The 20,354-nt window shown below is 47.1% G+C and overlaps 1 protein-coding gene across 2 annotated transcripts in view; it reads left to right on the top strand.

Annotated features, from left to right (window-relative positions):
• Nucleotides 1–20,354, top strand: part of LOC147107937 (microtubule-associated serine/threonine-protein kinase 3-like) — a 177,255-nt gene that overhangs the window by 52,784 nt on the left and 104,117 nt on the right. For both annotated transcript variants that reach the window (XM_086004302.1, XM_086004303.1), the window contains 3 exons: nt 14,894–14,979; nt 18,407–18,476; nt 19,721–19,799. In XM_086004302.1, the coding sequence (XP_085860428.1) occupies nt 14,894–14,979; nt 18,407–18,476; nt 19,721–19,799 (235 nt within the window). The remainder of the gene's footprint in view (nt 1–14,893; nt 14,980–18,406; nt 18,477–19,720; nt 19,800–20,354) is intronic.

Here is a 20,354-nt window from a genome sequence, read left to right on the forward strand (position 1 = left end):
TGCTGGTTTTTAAAAATTTCCCAATCCTCTGGCCTTTCATTATTCTTCGTAACATTGAATGCTTTTGTTCTCAATTTGATACCATCCTTTACTTCCTTCGTTAGCCACAGATGGTTCATCCTTCTCTTAGAATCTTTCTTTCTCACTGGAATATATCTTTGTTGAGAGTTATGAAATATCTCCTTAAATGTTTGCTACTGCTTTTCTACAGTCTTACCCTGTAAAATATTTTCCCAGTCCACTTTAACCAGGTCTGCCTTCATACCTTTGTAATTACTTTTGTTTAAGTTCAGGACACTAGTTTGAGACCTAGCTTTCTCACCCTCAAACTGAATTTGAAATTCTACCATGCTATGATCACTCTTCACAAGAGGATCCTTCACTTAGAGATCATTAATTAATCCAGCCTCGTTACACATTACCAGGTCTAAAATAGTCTTCTCCCTGGTTGGTTCCACAACATATTGCTCCAAGAAACCATCCCATATACACTAAGAACTCTTCCTCAAGTCTACCTTTGCCAATTTGCTTTGTCTAATCAATATGAAGATTAAAATCACCCATGATTATAGTCGCACCTTTCTTACAAGCCTCTATTACTTCTTGATTTATTCTCTGTCTTGAGTGTGGCTACTGTTTGGGGGCCTGTCGACCACTCCCACCAATGACTTCTTACCCTTATTATTTCTTGTCTCCACCAAAACTGATTCTACGTCTTGATCTTCTAGGCCAATATCATTTCTCATTACTGCACTGATCTCATCCCTTATTAACAGAGCTCCACCACCTCTTTTTCCTTTCTGCCTATCCTTATGAAATGGCAAATACCCCTGAATATTCAGTTCCCAGCCTTGGTCACCTTGCAACTACGTCTCTGTAATGGCTTTCAGATCATACCCATTTATTTCTAGTTGTGCTGTCACTCATCTATCTTGTTACGAATGCGGCGTGCATTCAGATATAGAGCTTTTAATATTGTCTTTTTAACATTGTTCCCTACTCTGATCCCTCTTTCTGGTTATCATTACCCCTATCGCTACCCTGCACTTTTGCCTTCTCATTTTTCTTTGACAGTTTTAATTTCCGCTCAGCGTATCCCTCCGCCCCACTATTTTTTAGTTTAAAGCCCCATCTATAGCTCTAGTTATTCGATTCACCAGGACACTGGTCCCAGCCTGGTTCAAATGAAGCCTGTCCAGACGGAACAGTTCCCTCTTATTCCAGTACTGGTGCCAGTGCCCCAGGAACCTAAACCCATTTCTCTCACAATCTTTGAGCCACTCCATCTCTCTGATCTTATTTACCCTATGCCAATTTGCACATGGCTCGGGTAGTAATCCAGAGATTATTACCTTCGTGGTTCTGCTTTTTAATTTAGCCCCTAGCTGCTCATACTCCCTCAGCAGAACCTCTTTCTTTGTCCTACCTATGTCGTTGGTACCTACATGGACCATGACAACTGGATCTTTCCCCTCTCACTCTAAGTTCCTCTCCAGCCCAGATGAGATGTCCTTTACCCTAGCACCAGGCAGGCAACACAGCCTTCGGGACTCACGCTCTCGGCTGCAGAGAACAGTATCTATCCCCCTAACTATGCTGTCCTCTACCACTATCATTTTTTTTTGCTCCCCCCTCTTGAATGGCTCCCTGTACCACGGTGCTGTGGTCAGTTTGCTCATCCTCACTGCAGTCCCTGCTCTCATCCACACACGGAGTAAGAACCTCATAACTGTTGGACAAGAGCAAGGGCCGAGGCTCCTCCACCTCTACCTCCTGGGTCCCCCTACCTGCCTCACTCGTAGTCACACCCAGCTGTCCCTGACCATGGACCAAATTTGAATGAATTAATCTAAGGGGTGTGACTGCCTCCTGGAACACAGCGTCCAGGTAACTCTCCCCCTCCCTAATGTGTCGCAGTGTTTGAAGCTCGGACTCCAGCTCATCAACACGGAGCCGAAGTTCCTCGAGCAACCAACACTTACTGCAAATGTGGTCGCCGTGGACCTCAATGGTGTCCACCAGCTCCCACATGTTGCAGCAGTAACACATCACCTGCCCTGCCATCTCTAATGTATTTAATTAATTAAGTGTTTAAGTTTTGAACATTTAGTTTTTAATCCCGGCTCTTAATTTAAACCAATGCCCAAGAAAAGAGAAATACTGACCAACCAATCACTTCCCTGCGACGTCACTCCTTGTTTTTGTTGTCAGGTCCGCTGCGTCTGCTCTCAGGCCTTCCTCTGCCATGCTGTTTATTTGCTTCGCCTCCGCTCTCGCTCCCGCTCAGGTCTGCTGCCTCTGCCTTTTTCCTGTGATGTCACCTTTTATTTTTCCCTGAATGCGGTTGGGGGGTTTCAGAGCCGAACTCCCGCTGGTTCCCTGTCCCCTCTTGTGCAGATTTTTAACTCCTGCTCCCCTGGAGGTTGACAAAGATAGAAAAAGAAGAAAGGAGCACCTCCCTCCCCATCTCACTCCCAACTCCTTTACTCACAGGCTTACACTCTGTTCCAAGCTGCACTCTAGCCTTCCTTATTTATACTACTGAAATGTATGAGTTAGCTCTCTGGCAGTTGCAGATCCAGATTAGACCAGTTAATTAACTAACTAGCCCCACCCACTCTCCAGCACAGAGCTTGCTTTGCCCTGCCCAAGCCTGGAAGAAACTTAAAAACAGTAAATTTAAGTTAAATGCTAATTGCAAGCACACAAGACTAGATTTTACATTAAAAAAAGAGATTAACCCTTAAGATTCACTCCCTTACTCACCAAACTCGCAGGCTTACACTCTGTTCCAAGCTGCACTCTGACAACTTTACTCTAGCCTTCCTATTTATACTACTGAGATTTATGAGTCAGCTCTCTGGTGCCCCATTCACACCAGGCACTGAGATGGACAACTGACCCAAAGCTTTTATGGTGCGGGATTCAGTGATGAGGCTCATCAATTGGAAATTGTCTAGAGTGAGGACAGAGGTTAGCAGATCATTCTTTACACACAGTTGTTGGAATTTGAAATGTTTGTCACAGGAAATGGTTGAGGTAAGGGAAAGTGGGATAAATATTTGAAGCAGAGATTGATACAGGGCCACGGGGAGAGCGGGATTAGTTTGGGATTGATACAGGGCCATGGGGAGAGCATGGGGCAGTGGGATTAGTTTGGGATTGATATGGCCACGAGGAGAGCGGGGTAGTGGGATTAGTTTGGGATTGATACACGGCTATGGGGAGAGTGGGGCAGTGAGATTAGTTTGGGATTGATACAGGGCCATGGGAAGAGAGTGGGGCAGTGGGATTCATTTGGGATTGCTCTAGCAATGAGCCAGCACGGATGGGCTGAATGGCCTCTCTGTGCTGTAAATGTTTTTGGTTCCATGAGCCTACCTCTGATGTGCATGTCACTCGGTCGCTCTTGTGTGCTGGTCCCACCTGAACCCACCTTCCCCCAGCATTCCTGAAGTAGGTTTATTGTTGTTACCAATCTTGTTGGATTCATTGTTTGGTTTGGAGTTATTGGAAATGTTGGAGTTCTTATTGTCTGGGTTTGGGTTCGTGTTAGAGTTATTAATAAGGGTAGGCAGATTGGTAGGGTTTGAGGTTAATTGGTAGACTTGGGGTTATTGGTAAGGTTAGGGGTATTGGTAGGACTAGGGTTATTGATAGGATTAGAGTTGTTAAGGTTATTGATAGGGCCCTGGGTATTGGTAAGGTATGGGGTATTGTTAGCATTAAGTTTTGGGTTATGTTCATTGTTAGAGTTAAGGCTTTGTTGGTTGTGCCTCTGGTGCTGTGAATATAGACTTCCCTTTACCAGGTACAGTCTGTTTCCTGTGTTTTTGCCATAGTGATGGTTAGGGGGAACAGCTAACCCCCCCTTCTATTTCCACAGGGATTAGGGTTAGGGTACAGTTGGGGTTGGGGCAATGTTACATAAGAATTAGGCGCAGGAGTAGGCCATTCAGCCCTTCAAGCCTGTTCCACCATTCAATGAGATCATGGCTGAGATCTTTGACCTCAACTCTACTTTCCTGCCCGATCCCCATATCCCCTGATTAGTGGGTTAGTCATAGTCAGAGTTATACAGCACAGAAAGAGGCCCTTCAGCCCACCGTGTCCGTGCCAGCCATCAAGCCCTGTCTATTCTAATCCCATTTTCCAGCACTTGGTCCGTAGCCTTGTATGCTATGGCATTTCAAGTGCTCATCCAAATGCTTCTTGAATGTTGAGGGTTCCTGCCTCTACCACCCTTTCAGGCAGTGAGTTCCAGATTCCAACCACCCTCTGCGTGAAAAAGTTTTTCCTCAAATCCCCTCTAAATCTCCTGCCCCTTACCTTGAAACTATGCCCCCTGGTTATTGACCCCTCTACTAAGGGGAAAAGTTCCTTTCTATCTACCCTATCTATGCCCCTCAATTTTGTACACCTCAATCAGGTCCCCCCTCAGCCTTCTCTGCTCTAAGGAAAACAACCCCAGCCTGTCCAGTCTCTCTTCATAGCTGAAGCGCTCCAGCCCAGGTAACATCCTGGTGAATCTCCTCTGCACCCTCTCCAGTGCAATCACATCCCTCCTATAGTGTGGTGACCAGAACTGTACACAGTATTCCAGCTGTGGCCTAACTAGCATTTTGTACAGCTCCATCATAACCTCCCTGCTCTTATATTCTATTCCTCAGCTAATGAAGGCAAGTATCCCATATGCCTTTTTAACCACCTTATCTAGCTGTCCTGCTGCCTTCAGGGATCTATGTACATGCACACCAAGGTCCCCCTGATCCTTTGTCCTTCCTAGGGTCCTACCATTCATTGTGTATTCCCTTGCCTTGTTAATCCTCCCAAAATGCATCACCTCACACATTTCAGGGTTAAATTCCATTTGGCACTGTTCTGCCCATCTGACCAACCCATCTATATCGTCCTGTAGCCTGAGGCTTCCCTCCTCGCTATTTACCACTCCACCAATTTTCATGTCATCTGCGAACTTACTGATCATACCTCCTACATTCATATCTAAATCATTAATGTACACTGCAAACAGCAAAGGACCCAGCACCGATCCCGGCGGTACACCACTGGACACAGGCTTCCCGTCACAAAAACAACCTTCGACCATCACCCTCTGCCTCCTGCCACTAAGCCAATTTTGGATCCAATGTGCCAAATTGCCCTGGATCCCATGGGCTCTTACCTTCTTGACCAGTCTCCCATGCAGGACTTTGTCAAAAGCCTTACTGAAGTCCATGTAGACTATATCAACTGCACTACCCTCATCCACAAACCTAGTCACCCCTCGAAAAATTCAATCAAATTGGTTAGACATGATCTCCCCCTGACAAAGCTATGCTGACTATCCTTGCCTCTCCAAGTGGAGACTAATTCTGTCCCTCTGAATTTTTTCCAATAATTTCCCTACCACTGATGTTAGGCCCACTGGCCTGTAATTCCCTGGTTTATCCCTACTACCCTTCTTGAATAATGGTACTATGTTAGCTGTCCTCCAGTCCTCTGGCACCTACCTTGTGGCCAGAGAGTTTCTGAAAATTTGTGTCAGAGCCCCTGCAATCTCCTCCCTTGCCTCACACAGCAGCCTGGGATACATCTCGTCAGGGCCTGGGGATTTATCCACTTTTAAGCCCGCTAAAACCGCTGGTACCGCCTCCCTCTCAATATTAATTTCTTCAAGTATATCACAATCCCCCTGCCTGATTTCTATGCCTACATCGTCCTTCTCCATAGTGAACACAGATGCAAAATATTAATTTAAAACCTCACCTACATCTTTCGGCTCTACACAAAGATTGCCACTTTGGTCCCTAATGGGCCCTACTCTTTCCCTGGTTAACCTCTTGCCCTTAATATACTTATACTTATAAAGCACCTTGGGATTTTCCTTTATTTTGCCTGCCAGTGTTTTTTCATGCCCCCTCTTCGCTCTCCTAATTTCTTTTTTAAGTACCCCCCCCCCTGCACTTTCTATACTCCTCTAGGGCTTCCACTGTTTTTAGTCCTTTGTATCTGCCAAAAGCCTCCCTTTTTTTCCCTAATCCATTCTTGTATATCCCTTGACATGCAGGGTTCCCTGGGCTTGTTGGTCCCACCCTTGACCTTTACGGGAACATGTTGGCGTTGTACTCTATTTCCTTTCTGAAAGACTCCCACTGCTCTGATGTGGATTTTCCTACAAGTGTCTGATCCCAGTCCACTTTGGCCAGATCCTGACTTATATTAAAATCGGCCATCCCCCAATTTAGAACCTTTATTTCCGGTCCATCTTTGTCCTTTTCCATGACTACCTTAAATCTCACCGAATTATGGTCACGGTCACCAAAATGCTCTCCTACTGACACTTCTGCCACTTGCCTGGCTACAGTCCCTAGAATTAGGTCCAGTACCGCCCTCTCTTGTAGGACTTTCTACATGCTGCCTACATATCTGTTCCTCTACCTCCCCCTGACTGTTTGGGGGCCTATAGTACACTCCCAGCAAAGTGATTGCCCCCCCTTTTTGTTTAGGTTCTACCCATATGGCCTCATTAGAGGAACCTGCTAAGATATCATCCCTCCTTACAGCAGTAATTGACTCCTTGATTAATATTGCAACACCCCCTCCTCTTTTACACCCCCTCTGTCTCGCCTGAAGATTCTATAACCTGGAATATTGAGCTGCCAATCCTGCCCCTCCCTCAACTATGTCTCTGTGATAGCAACAATATCATACTCCCATGTGTTCATCAACACCTTCAATTCATCTGCCTTACTCGCAAGACTCCTTGCATTAAAATAAATGCCATCCAGCCTTGCCATACTCCCTTGTGCCGTTACATATTTGCTCCGCCTTCCAGGCCGACTTGGTTTTTTCCTCTATATTTGGCTGTGCATCACCCCCTACTATAGCTCCACTCCGTATCCCATCCCCCTGCCAAATTAGTTTAAAACCCCCCCCCCCGCAAGGATGTTGGTCCCGTTCAGATGCAACCTGTCCGACTTGTACAGGTCCCACCTTCCCCAGAAGCAGACCTAGTGATCCAGGAAATGAAAGCCCTCCCTCCTGCACTAACTCTTTAGCCACGCATTCATCTGCTCTATCCTCCTATTCCTATACTCACTAGCACGTGGCACCGGGAGTAATCCAGAGATTACAACCTTTGAGGTCCTGCTTTTTAATCTGCTACCTAGCTCCCTAAATTCTTGTTGCAGGACCTCATCCCTCTTTCTACCCATGTTGTTGGTACCAATGTGAACCACGACCTCTGACTGTTCGCCCTCCCCCTTCAGAATGCCCTGCAGCTGTTCAGTGACATCCTTGACCCTGGCACCAGGGAGGCAACATACCATCCTAGAGTCACGTCTGCGGACACAGAAACGGCTATCTGTTCCCCTTACGATAGAATCCCCTATCACTATTGCTCTCCCGCTGTTTCCCCCCTCCCCCCTGTGCAGCTGAGCCACTCGTAGTGCCACGGACCCTGAGAAACCATCTCCCCCAGCAGTATCCAAAACGGAAAATCTGTCGGAGAGGCAGATGGACCCAGGGGACTCATGCACTACCTTCCTAGTTCTTTTACTCTGTCTGGTGGTCACCCATTTCCTGTCTGCCTGTGCACGCTTTACCTGCGATGTGACCACCTCGTTAAACGTGCTATCCACGAAGATCTCAGCTTCGCGGATGGTCCACAGTGACTCCAGCCGCAGCTCCAGCTCCAAAATGCGGATTTCGAGTAGCTGCAGCTGGAGACACTTCCTGCACATGTGTTCACCCTGGACACTGAAAGTGTCCCTGACTTCCCACATAGCACAGGAGGAGCACTCCACACTTCCGAGCTGCTCTGGTATGCCCTACCCTTAATTTATTCACTTTAAATTAAAGAATATTAAAATATACTAGGGACCTTACTTCCCTTTAAACATTACTTACTCTAAACTAGAGACCTTACTTTTACTTCAACAACTGGACTGTAGAAATACTCACCAGGTCCTACTTACCAATCAGCTCCTTCCCTGGTTGTGACATCACTTTAGCGGTTTCGCAGTTGTTGTTGTTTGACTGCTCCCGCTCTCGGACTCTTTCCTTGGTGTAAAGTAAGAACCAATTCCTACAAGGTGAAAAGTTAGGAAAAACAAAGGCGAAGCAAGGGAGCTCCTCCTTCCACTCCTCACCTGACTCACCCAACTTGTAGCACTCTGTTCAAATCGCACTTCAAAGCCTGTTTTATAGGCCCTGAAACAAAGGAGACTTGCTGAGCTCAGCTACAGGAGAACCAGTTTAATCTAGTTTCCCTAATTAACTGCCTTCAGCTGCTCTGAATTGTAGGCCTTGTATATCCCTTTATAACCCTGCTTAAAGCTGGGAAATTTAGATTTTAAACAGTAAACAGTAACAGTAAATGTGAAGCAAACAAAAGTTTGATTTTAGTGGGAAAATAGATTAGTGGGTTAGTGGATTAGTGGGGTTTTGGATTAATGAGTTTGTGGGTTATTGGATTAGTGGGTTAGTAGATTATTGGATTAGTGGGTTAGTAGATTAGTGGACTAATAGGTTGTGAGTTAGTTGGTTAGTGGGTCAGTGTCCCTCCTATCCTCAACTCCCTTTCCTTTCCAAAATCCTTGAACGTGTGGTCACCAAATCCGTGCCCATCTTTCCCACAACTTCATTTTTGAATCCCTCCAATCAGGTTTCCGCCCCTGCCACTCTACTGAAATAACCCATATCAAAGTCATGAAGGACATCCTATGACAGTGGTAAACTATTCCTCCTCATTCTTCTAAACCTGTCTGCAGCTTTTACATTTGACCACACCATCCTCCTCCATCGCACCTCCATCGTTGTCCAGCTGGGTGGGACTGCACTCACCTGATTCTTGGCTCAGAAGATCAAGATGTAGAATCAGTTTGGGTGGAGATAAGAAATAATAAGGGAAAGAAGTCACTGGTGGGAGTCGTCTATAGACCCCCTAACTGTATCTACACTGTGGGACAGAGTATAAATCAAGAAATAATGGGGGCTTGTGAGAAAGTTACTGCAATAATTGTGTGCGATTTTAATCTTCAAATAGATTGGACAAATCAAATTGGCAAAGGTAGCCTTGAGGACGAGTTCATAGAATGTATTCAGGACAGTTTCTTCGAACAATATGTTGTGGAACCAACCAGGGAACAGGCTATTTTAGATCTGGTAATGTGTAATGAGACAGGATTAATTAATGATCTCATAGTAAAGGATCCTCTATGGAAGAGTGATCATACATGATAGAATTTCACATTCAGTTTGAGGGTGAGAAACTTGGGTCTGAAACTAGTGTCTTAAACTTAAATAAAGATAATTACAAGGGTATGAAGACAGAGTTGGCGAAAGTGGACTGGGAAAATAGATTGAAAGGTAAGATGGTAGATAAGCAGTCGCAGACTTTTAAGGAGATATTTTATAACTCTCAACAAATATATATTCCAGTGAGAAAGAAAGACTACGAGAAGGCTGAACCATCTGTGGCTAACAAAGGAAGTTAAGGATGGTATCAATTGAAAGAAAAGGCTTACAATGTTGCGAAGATTAGTGGTAGGCCAGAGGATTGGGAAATTTTTAGAAACTTGCAAAGGATGACTAAAAAAAAAGGGAGAAAATAGATTGAGAGTAAATTAGCAAGAAATATAAAAACAGACAGTAAGAGCTTCTACAGGTATATAAAAAGGAAGTGAGTAGCTAAAGTAAACGTTGGTCCCTTAGAGGATGAGACTGGGGAATTAATAATGGGAAACAAGGAAATGGCAGAGACTTTGAACAAATATTTTGTATCTGTCTTCATGGTAGAAGACACCAAAAGCATCCCAATAATAGTGGAAAATCAAGGGGCAAAAGGGAGGGAGGAACTTAAAACAATCACTATCACTAGAGAAAAAGTACAGTACCAGGCAAACTAATGGGACTAAAGGCTGACAAGTCCCTGTAAGGAAATCTCTTAAACTCAATTAAATGATTCCTCGTGATTCAGGCTCGAGCGTATTGTCCAAATGCAAGTTTATTACTCTGACACCAACAGTATAATAACTATTACGGTTATACAATAGACTCATACAACCTGGTTTCCTGCAGACCCGAGGTGATCAAGCTTGGCCTCCATAGGTGTTGGACTTCCGACCATCCCGTGAGCTCTAACTACAAGAAGGCTGCTACCTGTTCTTTTGTATCCCTCTTTTGTCATCTGTCATATGCTCAAAAACCTTCCAGGCACCCTTAAAGTACCCGCCCCCTTTAATGTGAGTCATATCCCATGATGCCCAGAATGTATATTGAAGCGAGGTTCCTTCTCGCCAAACCTCCAGACTTGACATAACAGCCATCTTGATGGTTTAACTGTTAATCAGTTTAACCTGACATCCTGCTTTAACATTACAAAAGGAATGGGACGACCTAGACAATCCCAGATAGTTAATGTGACACAATAGCAAAATACTGCGGATGCTGGAAATCTGAAACAACAACAGAAAATGCTGAAAACTCTCAGCAGGTCAGGCAGCATCGTGGAGATAGAAACAGAGTTAATGTTTCAGGTCGATGACGAAGGGTCACAAGATAAGAGCTCACATTGTTGAGGTTAATATATTAACATGGATAGAGGATTGGCTAACTAACAGAAAGCAGAGAGCTGGGATAAATGGGTCATTTTCAGGTTGGCAATCAGTAACTAGTGGGGTGCCACAGGGATCAGTGCTGGGACCTCAACTATTTACAATCTACAGTATATTAATGACTTGGATGAAGGGACCAAGTGTACTGTAGCCAAATTTGCTGATGATACAAAGATAGGTGGGAAAGCAAGTTGTGAGAAGGACAGAGTCTGCAAAGGGATACAGATAGGTCAAGTGAGTGGGAAAAAATTTGGCAGATGGAGTATAATGTGGGAAAATGTGAGGTTATCCACTTTGGTAGGAAGAATAGAAAAGCAAAATATTATTTAAATGGAGAGAGACTACAGAATGCTGCGGTTCAGAGGGATCTAGGGGTCCTCGTACATGAAACACAAAAAATTAGCATGCAGGTACAGCAAGTAATTGGGAAGGCAAATGGAATGTTGGCCTTTATTGCAAGGGGGCTGGAGTATAAAAGTAGGGAAGTCTTGCTACAACTGTACAAGGCATTGGTGAGACCACATCTAGAATACTGCGTACAGTTTTGGTCTCCTTATTTACGGAAGGATATACAGGAAACTTTGGTTTATCCGGAGGTTATATGTCCGGAATACTCGATCTAACGGCAAAAATCAGGAGCCGTTTTCTATAAGTTTTTTAGTTCTCGTTGCTTTTTTTTCCCAGTCAGGCACTGCAAGGTCTGTAGCTATAGCAACAGCTTCGGCTAGAGACGCTTGCAGCTGCAGCCGACTGTTTTGAAGCTGTTGCTAAGCAACAGGGTTTGTTGATTCACATGGAGCTTTTCAGTTCCGTATGTTTCAACATTAACGCTGGTATGTACGGCACTTTTGTTGGTACGGCACCAGCTCGGTCCCGTCAGTGCCGGATATCAGAAAGTTTCCTGTACTTGCATTGGAGGCAGTTCAGAGAAGGTTCACGAGGTTGATTCCTGGGATGAGGGGGTTGTCTTATGCGGAAAGGTTGAGCAGGTTGGGCCTATACTCATTGGAGTTTAGAAGAATGAGAGGTGATCTTATTGAAACATATAAGATTCTGAGGGGACTTGACAGGGTAGATGCAGAGAGGATGTTTCCCCTCATGGGGGAATCTAGAACGAGGGGGCATAGTTTCAGAATAAGGGGTCGCCCATTTAAGATGGAGATGAGGAGGAATTTCTTCTCTCAGAGGGTCGTGAATCTTTGGAATTCTCTTCCCCAGAGAGCTGTGGAGGCGGAGTCAGTGAATATATTCCAGGCTGAGATAGACAGATTTTTGAGCTACAGGGGAGTCAAGGGTTATGGGGAAGAGGCAGGAAACTGGAGTTGAGGCCAAGATCAGATTAGCCGTGATCTTATTGAATGGCGGAGCAGGCTCGAGGGGCCAAATGGCCGACTCCTGCTCCTATTTCTTATGTTCGTATGTTCCATTCTTAGCTATCTAATCGTAGCCAGAGAATCACCTGCAACGGCTTCTCTTCCCGCTCCCGCAACATTACCTCTGGAGTCCCCAAGGATCTATCCTTGGCCCTCTCCTATTTCTCATCTACATGCTGCCCCTTGGCAACATCATCCAAAAACACAACGTCAGATTCCACATGTATGCTGACGACACCCAGCTTTACCTTACCACCACCTCTCTCGACTCCGCCACTGTCTCTAATTTGTCACACTGTTTGTCTGACATTCAGTATTGAATGAGCAGAAATTTCCTCCAACTAAATATTGGGAAGATCGAAGCCATTGTCTTTGGTCCCCGCCACGAACTCCGTTCCCGAGCCACCGACTCCATTTCTCCCCTTGGCAACCGTCTGAGGCTGAACCAGACTGTTCGCAACCTTGGTGTCATATTTGACCCCGAGATGAGCTTCCGACCACAGTGCATTCCAGACTCACTAAAACCACCTATTTCCACCTCCGTAACATCGCCCGACTCCGCCCCGCCTCAGCTCATCTGCTGCTGAAACCCTCATCCGGGCCTTTGATACCTCCGGACTCGACTATTCCAACACACTCCGGGCCGGCCGCCCATCTTCCACCCTCCCTAAACTTCAGCTCATCCAAAACTCTGTTGCCCCGTGTCCTGACTCACACCCAGTCCCGTTCACCCATCACCTCCTGTGCTCGCTGCCCCGTGTCCTAACTCACACCCAGTCCCATTCACCCATCACCCCCTGTGCTCACTGCCCCGTGTCCTAACTCACACCCAGTCCCATTCACCCATCACCCCCTGTGCTCACTGCCCCGTGTCCTAACTCACACCCAGTCCCATTCACCCATCACCCCCTGTGCTCACTGCCCCGTGTCCTAACTCACACCCAGTCCCATTCAACCATCACCCCCTGTGCTCACTGCCCCGTGTCCTAACTCACACCCAGTCCCATTCACCCATCACCCCCTGTGCTCACTGCCCCGTGTCCTAACTCACACCCAGTCCCGTTCACCCATCACCCACTGTGCTCACTGCCCCGTGTCCTAACTCACACCCAGTCCCGTTCACCCATCACCCCCTGTGCTCACTGCCCCGTGTCCTAACTCACACCCAGTCCCGTTCACCCATCACCCACTGTGCTCGCTGCCCCGTGTCCTAACTCACACCCAGTCCCGTTCACCCATCACCCCCTGTGCTCACTGCCCCGTGTCCTAACTCACACCCAGTCCCGTTCAACCATCACCCACTGTGCTCACTGCCCCATGTCCTAACTCACACCCAGTCCCGTTCACCCATCACCCCCTGTGCTCACTGCCCCGTGTCCTAACTCACACCCAGTCCCGTTCACCCATCACCCCCTGTGCTCGCTGACCTACACTGGCTCCCAGTCCGGCAACGCCTCAATTTTAAAATTCTCATCCTTGTTTTCAAATCCCTCCATGGCCTCATCCTTCCCTATCTCTGTCACCTCTTCCAGCCCCACAATCCTCCAAGATATCTGCACTCCCCCAATTCTAGCCTCATGTGCATCCCCGATTTCCATCGCTCCACCATTGGCGGCCGTGACTTCAGCTGCCTGGGCCCCGAGCTCTGGAATTCCCGCCCTAAACCTCTCCACCTCACTCTCCTCCTTTAAGATGCTCCTTAAAACCTACCTCTTGGTCACCTGCCCTAATATCTCCTTATGTGGCTCGATGTCCAATTTTATTTGATAATCGCTCCTGTGAAGCACTGTGGGACATTTTACTACATGAAAGGTGCTATATAAAGACAAGTAGTTGCTGTTGTTGTTGCTGCTGATGCTGTGCTCCTGAATCGCTGCCTCCCAACTCCTGCCCTTTTCCTGTCTCCTCTTTCCCAATGTTGTCCTATTCCCTGGTTCTGTTCTTGCCCCAGTGGGATTGTTTTTGTTAGAATAGTGCTGGTTACAGGGCGATATGCTAGAAGTGTTTAAACGGATGAAAGGACGGGCTGGGGTAGAAAGAATCAGACCGTTCCCAGCAGCTGAGGGTCTCGAACGAGGGGCCACAGATACAAGATTAAATATAAGAAAGAAAGAACTTGTATTTCTATAGCACCTTTCACAATCTCAGGACATCCCAAAGTGCTTTACAACCAATGAAGTACTTTTGAAGTGTAGTCTCTGTTGTAATGTGGGAAACGCAGCAGCCAATTTGCACACAGCAAGATCCCACAAACAGCAATGAGAAATTGACCAGATCATCTGTTTTTTGGTGTTGGTTGGGGGATAAGTATTGGCCCAGGACACAGGGGAGAACTCTCCTGCTCTTCTTCCAATAATGGCTATGTGATCTATTACATCACCTGAGAGGGCAGACGGGGCCTCAGTTTAATGTCTCATCTATTCAATTCAATTCAATTTTATTTGCCATATGTAACCAGTACAAGTACAATTACAATGGAATGCTTACTCCCCGTAGGGACGCGTCAGCTATTCATACAGCGCCGCAGAACAGAGGGCAGGAGAAACCTCTTCACACAGCGAGTTGTGAGGCTGTGGATTCCTCGCAGGGTTAATGGTCGAGGCAGAAACTGTGTCAACATTCAGGATTAGATTGGAGAGGTGGATGGAAGAATATGGGAACAAGTCGGGTCAATGGAATGGAACTATTTACTCACGTGGAGGGCAAACATCGGCACAGACTAGTTGGGCCGAATGGTCTCTTTCCGTGTTGTAACTTCCATGTATTTCTATGTATGTTCCTGCTCCGGTTTCCCAGTTCCTGCTCCGGTTTCCCAGTTCCTGATCCGGTTTCCCAGCTTTTGCTCCTGGTGTTGCTCCAGTTTCCAGCTATCTCAGACTGAATGTTATTTTCTTGATTTCTCAGTTGCCGCAGCAACAGAAAGAGCCTGGTGGTCAGCTCGCCATCACCCAGTCTCTCTCGGCCTCTCTCGCCGCTCTCCGTACCAACAGGTAAAAGAAACATTCAGAAACATTTCAAATCATTTCTTTGTTTCTTGTCAGGAACTTGCAGTTACTGGAGGTTTAAGATGAAAATGTCTCATTCTGAAATCTTTATAAAGCGGTTCCCACTCGGTGTGATCGACATCGCGGCAACAAATGGTCATCACCAACTGTCGTAGACCCAGGCTCTCTGTGAAGCTCACGGTGAAATCGATAGATTTTTGGATATTAAGGGAATCAAGGGATATGGGGATAGCGCAGGAAGGTGCAGTTGAAGTAGAAGTTCATCCATGGTCTTATTGAATGACGGAGCAGGCTCAAGGGGCCGAATGGCCTACTCCTGCTCCTAGTTCTTACGTTTTTATGAGCTTTACGCTGTATCTAACCCGTGCTGTACCTGCCCTGGAGTGTTTGATGGGACAGTGTAGAGGGAGCTTTACTCTGTATCTAACCCGTGCTGTACCTGCCCTGGAGTGTTTGATGGGACAGTGTAGAGGGAGCTTTACTCTGTATCTAACCCGTGCTGTACCTGCCCTGGGACTGTTTGATGGGACAGTGTAGAGGGAGCTTTACTCTGTATCTAACCCGTGTTGTACCTGCCCTGGGAGTGTTTGATGGGGACAGTGTAGAAGGAGCTTTACTCTGTATCTAACCTGTGCTGTACCTGCCCTGGGAGTGTTTGATGGGACAGTGTAGAGCGAGCTTTACTCTGTATCTAACCCGTGCTGTACCTGCCCTGGAGTGTTTGATGGGACAGTGTAGAGGGAGCTTTACTCTGTATCTAACCCGTGCTGTACCTGCCCTGGGAGTATTTGATGGGACAGTGTAGAGGGAGCTTTACTCTGTATCTAACCCGTGTTGTACCTGCCCTGGGAGTGTTTGATGGGGACAGTGTAGAAGGAGCTTTACTCTGTATCTAACCTGTGCTGTACCTGCCCTGGGAGTATTTGATGGGACAGTGTAGAAGGAGCTTTACTCTGTATCTAACCCGTGCTGTACCTGCCCTGGGAGTATTTGATGGGACAGTGTAGAAGGAGCTTTACTCTGTATCTAACCCGTGCTGTACCTGCCCTGGGAGTATTTGATGGGACAGTGTAGAAGGAGCTTTACTCTGTATCTAACCCGTGCTGTACCTGCCCTGGGAGTATTTGATGGGACAGTGTAGAAGGAGCTTTACTCTGTATCTAACCCGCGCTGAACTTGCCCTGGGAGTGTTTGATGGGACAGTGTAGAGGGAGCTTTACTCTGTATCTAACCCGCGCTGAACTTGCCCTGGGAGTGTTTGATGGGACAGTGTAGAGGGACCTTTACTCTGTATCTAACCCGTGCTGTACCTGCCCTGGGAGTGTTTGATGGGACAGTGTAGAGGGAGCTTTACTCTGTATCTAACCCGCGCTGAACTTGCCCTGGGAGTGTTTGATGGGACAGTGTAGAAACATACAAACATAGAAGATAGGAGCAGGAGTACACCATTCGGCTCCTCGAGCCTGCTGCACCATTTAATGAGATCATGGCTGATCATCCAAATTCAGTACCCTGTCCCTGCTTTCTCCCCATATCCCTTGATCCCTTTAGCCATAAGAAATATATCTAACTCCTTCTTGAATATATTTAATGAATTGGCCTCTACTGCCTTCTGTGGTAGAGAATTCCACAGGTTCACCACTCTCTGGGTGAAGAAATTCCTTCTCATCTCAGTCCTAAACGGCTTACCCCTTATCCTTAGACTGTGAACCCTGGTTCTGGACTCCCCGTCATCGGGAACATCCTTCCTGCATCTAGTCTGTCTAGTCCTGTTAGAAGTTTATAAGTTTCAATGAGATCCCCTCTCATTCTTCTAAACTCCAGCGAATATAAGCCCAATCGACCCAATCTCTCCTCATACGTCATTCCTGCCATCCCAGGTATCAGTCTGGTGAATCTTCGCTGAACTCCCTCCATGGCAAGAACATCCTTCCTCAGATAAGGTGACCAAAACTGCACACAATACTCAAGGTGTGGTCTCACCAAAGCCCTGTACAACAGCAGCAAGACATCCTTGCTCCTGCACTCGAATCCTCTTGCTATGAAGGCCAACATACCATTTGCCTTCTTAACCGCCTGCTGCACCTGCATGCTTACCTTCAGTGACTGGTGCACAAGGACACCCAGGTCTTGTTGCACTTCCCCTTCTCTCAATCTATTGCCGTTCAGATAATCTGCCTTCCTGTTTTTGCCACCAAAGTGGATAACCTCGCATTTATCTACATTATACTGCATCTGCCATGCATCTGCCCAATCACCCAACCTGTCCAAATCATACTGGAGTTTATCGGCACTTTCCTCACAGCACACACGCCCACCCAGCTTTGTGTCGCCTGCAAACTTGGAGATATTACATCTACTTCCCTCGTCTAGATCATTAATAGATATTGTGAATAGCTGGGGTCCTAGCACCGATCCCTGCGGTACCCCACTAGTCACTGCCTGCCACTCGGAAAAAGACCCGTTTATTCCAACTCTTTGCTTCCTGTCTGCCAATCAGTTCTCTATCCAAGTCAGTACCTTACCTCCAATCCCATGTGCTTAACTTTACACGCTAATCTCTTATGCGGGACCTTATCGAAAGCCTTCTGAAAGTCCAAATACACCACATCCACTGGATCTCCCTTATCTATTCTACCAGTTACATCCTCAAAAAATTCCAGTAGATTAGTCAAGCACGATTTACCTTTTGTAAATCCATGTTGACTTTGTCCGATCCTGTCACTGTTTTCCAAGTGCTCTGCTATTACATTTTTAAAAATGGACTCTAGCATTTTCCCCACTACCGATGTCAGGCTTACCGGTCTATAATTCCCCGTTTTCTCTCTACCACCTTTTTTAAATAGTGGGGTTACATTAGCTACCCTCCAATCCATGGGAACTGTTCCAGAGTCTATAGAATCTTGGAAGATGACCAGCAATGCATCTACTATTTCTAGGGCCACTTCCTTAAGTACCCTAGGATGTAGATTATCAGGCCCTGGGGATTTATCGGCCTTCAATCCTGTCAATTTCCCTAACACCATTTCCCTACAAATACTGATTTCTTTCAGTTCCTCCCTCTCATTAGACCCTATGTTCCCCGACATCTCTGGGAGGTTATTTGTGTCCTCCTTTGTGAAGACAGAACCAAAGTATGTATTTAATTGGTCTGCCATTTCTTTGTTCCTTTTTAGAGGGAGCTTTACTCTGTATCTAACCTGTGCTGTACCTGCCCTGGGAGTGTTTGATGGGACAGTGTTGAGGGAGCTTTACTCTGTATCTAACCCGTGTTGTATCTACCCTGGGAGTGTTTCATGGGACAGTGTAGAAGGAGCTAATTCCTTATTTTTTTTCCAGAGTGCTGATCGTTACTTTGGATGTTACTTTCTAATTAAAAGTTCCTCAACAATTTGTTTTTGATCTTGTTTAGCCGGAAGCCCATTGGACAGTCCGAGGAATTTCTCCACCAGCGCTGCTCTCAACTTTCCATTCGCTCGCAGGTAATGTGAATTCCTGGTGTGAGGAATTCCTCTGGATATCTGGGATACTGATGAGTGTTCTAGTGATCCAGCAGGAAGAATATTGGAAATAGGGACAACGGAAATTCCCACACTCTGATCCAACTGCGTCCCACCCTCCGATCCCACTCCTTCCTGCACTCTGAGTCCAGAGCACGCCCATTACATTCCAGCCCATTGCCCTAACTCCAGCCCCAGCTGATTCGTTAATTCAGTACAGACTGAGAGGAAAATCTCTCGATTTGTAAACTGAGCATCGGCCAGAATTGAGGTTCGCTGGAGTCGGTCCGTTGGTTCGAGGCTCGTTTCCTCTAGTTCTTGGCCCCCATCTCTCGGCTGTGACAGAACCATCCGCCCAAGCCATTCTTCAGATGCAGACAGGCATTTCCGTCATTTCAGTCCTTTCACTAACCGAACAAGTCAGTGATAGTTGCGCCACTGGGGTCTGTCCCTGCTACAGCCCCAGCCCCCTGTTTCAGTTTATCTGAATCACTAATGATGTTCGTTAATCTATTGGATCTCAATCTGAGATCAGCAGAATAGAGCTGGGCTGGGATTGTCTGGGCTGCGATGCGATTGTCTGGGCTGGGTGGGGTTGGCTGCGATGGGTTGGGATTGGCTAGTTTGGGATTGGCTGGGCTAGGCAGGGTTGGGATTGGCTGGGATGGGTTGAGATTGGCTGGGCTGGGATTATCTGGGCTGGGATGGGATTGTCTGGGCAGAGTTGGGATTGGCTGGACTGGGATGGGATTAGCTGGGTTGGGATTGGCTGGGCTAGGATGGGCTGGGCTGGGATTGGCCGGGCAGAGTTGGGATTGGCTGGACTGGGATTGCCTGGACTGGGATTGCCTGGGCAGTGTTGGGATTGGCTGGGCTGGGATGGAATAAGCTGGGTTGGGATTGGCTGGGCTAGGCTGGGCTGCGATTGGCCGGGCAGAGTTGGGATTGGCTGGGCAGGGTTGGGATGGGCTGGGCTGGGATTGGCTGGGCTAGGATTGGCTGGGTTGGGCTTGGCTGGGCTGGGCAGGTTTGGGATTGGCTGGGATGGGATTGGCTGGGCTGGGCTGGGATTGGCTGGGCTGTGATTGGCTGGGTTGGGATTGTCTGGGCTGGGATTGTCTGGGCAGGGTTGGGATTGGCCGGGTTTGCGAGAGGCTCTGTTCCTTCTCGGCAGTAATGGTGATCTTGTTGAGCTGACACTTTTTGTTCTAATTCCCTATTCCCAGGGTGGATGGCCGTCGCTGGTCCTTGGCCTCGCTCCCATCATCCGGATATGGAACCAACACCCCGAGCTCCACCCTGTCAGTAAGTCGCTCATTCGGGAACATTATCATAGAATGGTTACAGCACTGAAGAAGGCCATTCGGCCCGTCGAGCCAGCTCTCTGCAAGAGCACCTCAGCTAGTCCCACTCCCCGCCCTTTCCCCGTAGCCTTGCAAACTATTTTCCTTCAGATACTTACCCAACTCCCTTTTGAAAGCCGTGATTGAATCTGCCTCCACCACCCTTTCAGGCAGTGCATTCTAGACTCGCTGCGTACAAAAGTTTTTTCTTGCATCGCCCTTGGTTCTTTTGCCAATCACCTTAAATCTGTGTCCTCTGGTTCTCGACCCTTCTGCCAATGGGAACAGTTTCTTTCTATCTGCTCTGTCCAGATCTCTCATTGGACTGTTTCACAATCTTCTCCACTCTGGACAGCTTCTCGTCCGGAGCGGAGGGTGGGGGGAGTGCGGGGAAAGACCAGTGGTGATGGGGGGAGGGAGAGCCCTGTGTGTCCGTGTCCTTCCCTCCTTGCGCTTACCTTCCTGCTTCCATTTCTGTTATTAATCTCTGTTCTCTGTGTCTATTGGTCTCTCACTC

Source organism: Somniosus microcephalus, chromosome 13, assembly GCF_052327205.1.
Source record: "Somniosus microcephalus isolate GS21.2 chromosome 13, FLI_Smic_1.0, whole genome shotgun sequence".
In the NCBI taxonomy this organism is placed as follows: Eukaryota; Metazoa; Chordata; class Chondrichthyes; order Squaliformes; family Somniosidae; genus Somniosus; species Somniosus microcephalus.